The sequence below is a fragment of the Phascolarctos cinereus genome, unplaced genomic scaffold, assembly GCF_003287225.1.
Source record: "Phascolarctos cinereus isolate Bilbo 61053 unplaced genomic scaffold, phaCin_HiC Scaffold_2;HRSCAF=192, whole genome shotgun sequence".
In the NCBI taxonomy this organism is placed as follows: domain Eukaryota; kingdom Metazoa; phylum Chordata; class Mammalia; order Diprotodontia; family Phascolarctidae; genus Phascolarctos; species Phascolarctos cinereus.
The window spans coordinates 371,775,642-371,781,942 of NW_027555625.1; the positions used below are offsets into that span (position 1 = coordinate 371,775,642).

Sequence of the window (6,301 nt, forward strand, 5' to 3'; positions counted from 1 at the left end):
AACACCCTATCAACTGACTCAATCCTTCCCACTCCTCCCTCCGATTGTAGTGGGTCTTGAAAGTCAATTTTTCCTTTTTTTTTTCTTTCAATTTTTCACTCTTTTTCCTGGAGGGTCGTCCAATCCCATCTCCTCGATATGAGGCCCAGGTAATTTACCCCCACTTTGTGGATGAAGAAAACTGAGACCTGGAGAGGAGTCTGTACCCTCAGCCAAGTTCATATGGCAATCTAATGTCTGAACTGCTATTTGAACTTAGAGGTACCAGCATCACTCAGTGGGTAGGGGTGAGAGGAGATGTCTCCTCCTCTCCTCCTTCTTCAGAATCTGCCTTCTATGTGAGATAGAGGCTTCTTTTTATAACCAAGATGACAACTTCAGAGGCATAGAAGTTGATGGGATTAGTGCCAAAAAACCAGATGACCAAACAATATTTTGGTTTACTGACCACAGTTCCTTTGGCGGACACTTTATTTTACACACATGAAACAAATGCAAAGATTGCCTGATCTAGGAACCCCTGATAGCTAATTTGGGTTGTCCTCTCCTAGCATCTCTCCCCAAGGGGCTTCTCTCCCTGGGCAGGGGTCCTGGGAGTCTAGGGGAAAATATAATTTTGCAACAAAAGAAGGCAGCAGCCAGCTATTTCAGGACAGGGGATTCCCTTCTCTCTAAAGACACTTCTTACCAGGAAAAGCAGTAGGCATAGAGCAGTTGAATCAACAACCCACAGGTGCCACATCAACACCCCCAACACACACACACACTCCACTCCCCTATTCCCTGTCCACAGCCTGCCCATCCTGGAGCTTTGTTCACATGTATGCTCCAGACCCCACTTTTACCTCCCTCTTTAATGTTCCTTGGGCTCAATCAGGGTTGCACTTCTCATTGGACAGCGCACATCTGGAGCCGAGAGAGGGAGATACTTTTTAACATGCCCAACAACCTCATCCCACTCCCCAGTCACAATTCCCAGTTCAACCTGGAGAAACAACTGGGGTCTAAAGCTCCCTAGCACAGCATCAGAGACTCTCTGGAAAGGACCTGGAGAACAGGTCATCTCATTCATCCCATCCCCTCGAAACACTTAACTGGTCCAGCCTTGGGAGACCTTTCAGAAGTGATGCTCAGGGACAGCTAGGTGGCACAGTGGATAAAGCACTGGCCTGAAGTCAGGAGGACCTGAGTTCAAATTTGGCCTCAGACATTTTACACTTACTAGCTGTGTGACCCTGAGCAAGTCACTTAACCCCATGGCCTCAGAAAAAAAACAAAAACAAAAAGAAGTGATGCTCATTCACTTCTGTATAATAACTCTCACTGCTGGAAATGTTAAGATACTGGAATTCCTGGCTCTTCAAGACCTAACTTGCTAAATGACTTTGGGTAAGTCACTTTCCCTCACTGAAACTCAGTTTCCTCATATGAAAAGGGGAGTGCTAGACTAAATGATTACTAAGATTCTCTCCTAACTGGAAACTATTTGACTAACAAAAGTTCAACCACTTCTAAAGGAGAAAAGAATCTAAGCTAGGGTGTTGTGGTGGTGTTTTTTCATGGGGAGAGGAGAGTCATATTGGAGGAATCTGCTGCTGTTATCTTAGCTGTAACCTCCCAGCTTCAAGCTGGCCACCATGGACTGCCTCATTATTCCTCCCCCCTCCCCAATCCCTCTCTCTTACTTTGTAGGGATTATTTTATTGTCGGTACCAGTGACATAGTAGGTGCTTAATAAATGCTTCTTGCTTGCTTGATTTGCTGAATCTTTACTAACAGCCTCTTATGAGCTTAATGTCTCCCATCTCTTTCCTAGACCTCTTCAAAATTGGCACAAATCTTGCCCCAAACCCCACACGAACACGCTACTTCTCTTTCTTTCTGACTGCAAGAAGGAACCTGTATCTTGAGTTCAGCGGTCAGTATAACTCCCAAACCTATTCTCCCAAACCTGATTCATACCTCTTGCTGGCTCATACCTTCCGCCATCCACTTTCTTGGGCTGTCACTAGTGACAGGGCACACGTCAGACACACAATCATATAACTGACATCAGTGCCTCCACTCCCCCAGGGCACAGGAAAGAACTGAACACATTGGGAAGAAGGGATGACAGTTCCTCTCTGAACTCCCCCTTCCATCCTCAGCAGTACCCTGGGGAATGGGGTTTGGAGGCACAGCCACAATAATATCCCAATGGGATCTAGGGTCTGAGTAGCCTGGGGCAGGGGTGTGTGTGGTGGGGAGTAGTAGTGGTGGATGTGGAGGTGGGAAATTGGAATCAAAAAAGGCAAAGAAGAGCAAGTCACTTGGGGGTAGGATTGGGATCTAGAGTGGGTGTGTGCCAGAAAGGTGCCAAGCTAAAGGAACTGAGGGGTGGTTTAGAGCTAGGTTGGGTTCAGGGCCTCTGCTGGAATAACAGCCCCTTTTGGCGGGACCTATGGGGGAAATGGGGTGTGGGCAGGGCCTGGGGGGAGTCTTCACACTCAAAATGGTGAGCCTTTGGTAGTGGTAGAAGGCCCAGAATTGGGAGGCCCAGAGTACAGAAGTAGAGGAAGACCAGGTAATGGGCTAGGGGAACTGCCTGTGGGCAGGTAATAGAGCCCATCCACTGTGCCTCCCTCAGGAGCCCAGGGGAGTTTGGTTCCTGGGGCCAACAGGTCAGGGGGACCAAGAGGCAAGGGTCCAGGGGAAGGAGGTAGTGAGAGCCCAGGGTAGGCTCCATAGGGAGAAGGATAGAGGCTGTGCCCTAGTGCCAAGGAAGGGCAGAACCGGAGGGGTGCCCCTGCTGGGGAAGGGGGAACAAGAACTTCTAGGTACTGACCACTCTCTGGGTCAAAGAGCAACTTTAACTTAGGAGATTTGGGTGCCTCCACATAATAGTAGCGACCACTCTCTGGATCTACCAGAACCTTCCCTGATGGGGTGGTTCCAGAGTTCCGAAGTCCCCTATCCCGGCCCCGGAAGGGGCTGTCAAGGACCTGGGTCATAGGTGGTGCCGAAGCTGCCCTGGGCTGGGATAGGGAAGCAGGTTTGGCTGCAATCTGGTTCCCTGAGGGATGGGTCCCAGCCAGGCCTGGTTGGGGTTTGGCCCCAGGCTCTGGGCTCTGGGCCTGTAGGGCCAGGGAACTGGCCTGGTCAGAGTGTGGGGACCTCAGGTTGAGGGAGCCCCTGAGGTCTGGATGTGGGGGCCCTGTCAAGGAGCTAGGTGTCTGCCTAGCCCCTGGCCACTGGGGTGGACAGTGCGTTTCCACCTCTGGCCTCTCTTTTGGTTCCTTGGGGACAGGGGGAGGTCCCAGGGTAACCCCTGGGGAATTGGCCTGGAGCTCTCCTTCAGGAAGGAGGCGCTGGACCTGGGGACTGTACCGTGAGGAAACACGGCTGATCTTGGTGCAGGACTCAGGCTGCGCCCTGACCCCTGGCTTCTTGGACAAAGACAGGGCTCCCGGGAGGCGGATCTCGCTACGAGCAAAAGGCTTGGCTGTATTGTTCTCTGCTTTCCTCCGCGGGGTCGGATCTCCTTTTCGTGGCCCGTTGGCTGGCGCTGAGGCTGGGGAGGTTGGTGGCCCTGAGGGGCTCCGCTGGGGCTAAGAGGAGCAGAGTCACTTACGCCCACTGCCTCAGTGATCGGCGGCTCCGGGACTTCATAGGGATGGGTCACTACGGGCAGGAAGTTCTTCTGGAAAGTAGAAGTGTAGTGAACAGGAGCAGGGGGCTCTGGAGCTCCCGGCAGAGCCTCGCTCTCCTCGCTGGGGCCCCCGGGAGCGCAAGGAGGCTCAGGCAGTCCCAGGCTGGAACTGGCGGCAGCTGGGAAGCTCAGCGAGTAGGTGTTCTTCACTAGCTTCCGTACGTCCCGAGGTCGAGGAATTGTCACTCGGGATCTGCCAGAGGGAGCGGGGGCGTCTCTGGGCTCCCCAGCATCTGGAACTGTAGTCTCCAGCGTAGGTGAAATCTGAGGTCCCTTCACAGTCGGATCCTGAGTTGACTGCGCAGATGTAGCCTCCTGGAGCTTCATTGGGAGCCTCCTGCACAGACAGAATCAGCGTCGCCTGAACGGCGGGATCCCTAGTCTCCTGGGAAGACAGACTGGGAGTCTCCTGGATCACCCGATCCTCTGGCGTCCTCCTGGGAGACAGAGATCTCGGCTGCTGGCCCCATTCTTTGCGGGACCGAGACTTAGAAGTTTCCTGGGACTTCTCCCCCGACAGCAAGAAGATGCTGGAGCTCACGGGACCGAGTGGTTCTGTCCCGGGGGCTGGTTTGTCCCGACGAATAGCTCGCTCTCGAAGACTGGGCCAGGGCCTCGGTACTCTACTAGAAACTACCCCGTCTGGGGCCCGCAATCCTGTGGGCTTGACCGGGGGCAGAGGCGCCTCCTTCGCCGGATCTCTCGGGGGAAGTCCGGCCTGAGAGGTCCCTCTGGGCTTGAGTTCTTTTGAGTCTCTTCGAGGGCTTCGTATAGTACGTCCAGTTGGGGCCTCGCTCTCCCGGGCCTCAGGCCAAGCCAGGGGCCAATCCGCCGGCTTCTGGGTATCGCAGTCGGAACAGAGCCGAGGACTTGGCTGGGTCTGGATGGGCTGAGCTCCGCCCCCTGGGCTTGACTGCTCTGGGCTCAGTGTCTGCTCGGTCTGCAGCTTCCTGGCCAGTGCTGTTTGCACGAGGTTGGAGGCGGCCTGCAGGCGGGTCAGAGACTCGTCCAGCGAGCCGGTTCGCAGAAACAGTTTGCGCCTAGGGACCCCATTAGTCCCAGCTGAATCCAGCTCCGGAGGGCTCGGCTTCAGCCTCAGCTCTATCTGCCTCTTGGGGACAGTTCTCTGCTTAGTCGGGAATGCCTGATCTTCAAGTGCAACCTCCACGCACTCGAACTGGGTTCTCCCGGACGTGGCGGGGGGTTCTGGCAGCCTGGAGGCAGAAGATTCAGCCTCCTGACGCAGGTCCAGGTAAGTGGCCCAGCGGTCTGCTTGGTTGCTGCTGTCAGAGAGAGCTGGGGATGGGCTGGAGGAGGCCTGCGCGCTGGGGCTATGCACGTCGAGGTAAGGGCCTTGAGGGCGGGACAAATTATGCAAGCTGAGCGCGGTGAGCTGCTGCACCTCGCTGTCCGCCTCGTCCGAGTCGCTGGGGGACTGAACGGGAGTCCCACCTAGGGGCCCGGTTGTGAAGATCACTTCCATCTCCCCCGACGGCAGGGTGCGGAGCTGGAAAGGGCTCGGGCGCTGTCCCGGCCTCTTGGGGAAACCGGATCCAGGCTCCTGGCGGCTATTCTGGGCACTGATGGACAGGCGAAGCTGCGAGCCCCCGCTCCTGGCTTGGCCCGCCCCTCGGCCAGGGACCCTGGCGTTCTGGCCCGCAAACTTTGCCGGTTGCCCCCGCCCAGGAACTCCACTGCCCCCGTCATCGTCCGCCCCGTCCAGGACGGGGCGCGGCCCCTGGGGCTCCGGCGAGCCTGGCGCGGTGTGGTAAGAGCCAGAGGAGCCCGAGGAGTCCTGGCGCAGTGCAAGGGCAGAGGGGAAGCCGCCCGCGGCCGGAGGGACAAGGATGGAGAGCATGGTGTAGGCCGGCAGCGGCTGGGGCCGGGGCTCGGGACGCGCAGAAGTTCGCCGCCTCCGCCGCCGCCGCCTCCAGCCTCTCTGTCCCCTGCCCACACACCCCGCCCCGGGGTCCCGGCACGGCCGGGTCACAGCGCCTTAAAGAGGCCGCATCTGAACCCGAGCCAGCGGCTGCCCGGGCTGGCTACGGCCAGTAGTGCCTTCCTCCACCCTCCCCTCCCCATCCGGTTCACTGCTCCTTGCTTTGGCCGTCCTGGAGGAGCTGAGACCAGACCGGGGATAATAATGCGGCCGGGGGCGAACTGTGGCAGGGCCCCCCAGCTGGAGGCTAAGACGGGGACATCCCCCCCCTCCCGGGAACCGAGATCAGAAAGCCAAAGGGTCTCTGAAGGTGTTTCAAAGAAACACCTGCGGGGCATCGGGGCACTTCCAATTCTAAGTTCTGAGTTTCAGTCTTGGATTTTTGTGTCTCTGGCATCTCCCCCCCACCCCCACCTTCCCTTGCTAGTTACCAACAGCACACTCCATCCTTTTAGATTAAGTAGACGAAGGCTTTCTGAGACCTCTCCTTTTCATGTTATCGTTTGTGAAAGAACTTTTAAGAAAGTAAGTATAGGTGGCTCAACGCATCCCCAACCACCCAGGGCCCAAGTTCCCAAAGCTGGGCGGGATTCCTGGGTCGAGAGGAAAGCGAAGAGAAAGTTTAGCTACTTTGCATCGACCTTGGAGCTGAAGGTATTGGGGGAAGGGGAGCT

At 56.3% G+C, this 6,301-nt stretch overlaps 1 protein-coding gene across 1 annotated transcript; it reads right to left on the reverse strand.

Annotated features, from left to right (window-relative positions):
* Nucleotides 1-433: 433 nt before the first annotated feature.
* Nucleotides 434-5,706, reverse strand: PROB1 (proline rich basic protein 1). The gene is given in 3 exon segments (XM_021005132.2): nt 434-3,526; nt 3,529-4,010; nt 4,012-5,706. Coding segments are annotated over 3 exon segments (3,057 nt in total). The 5' UTR covers nt 5,547-5,706; the 3' UTR covers nt 434-2,486.
* Nucleotides 5,707-6,301: the final 595 nt, after the last annotated feature.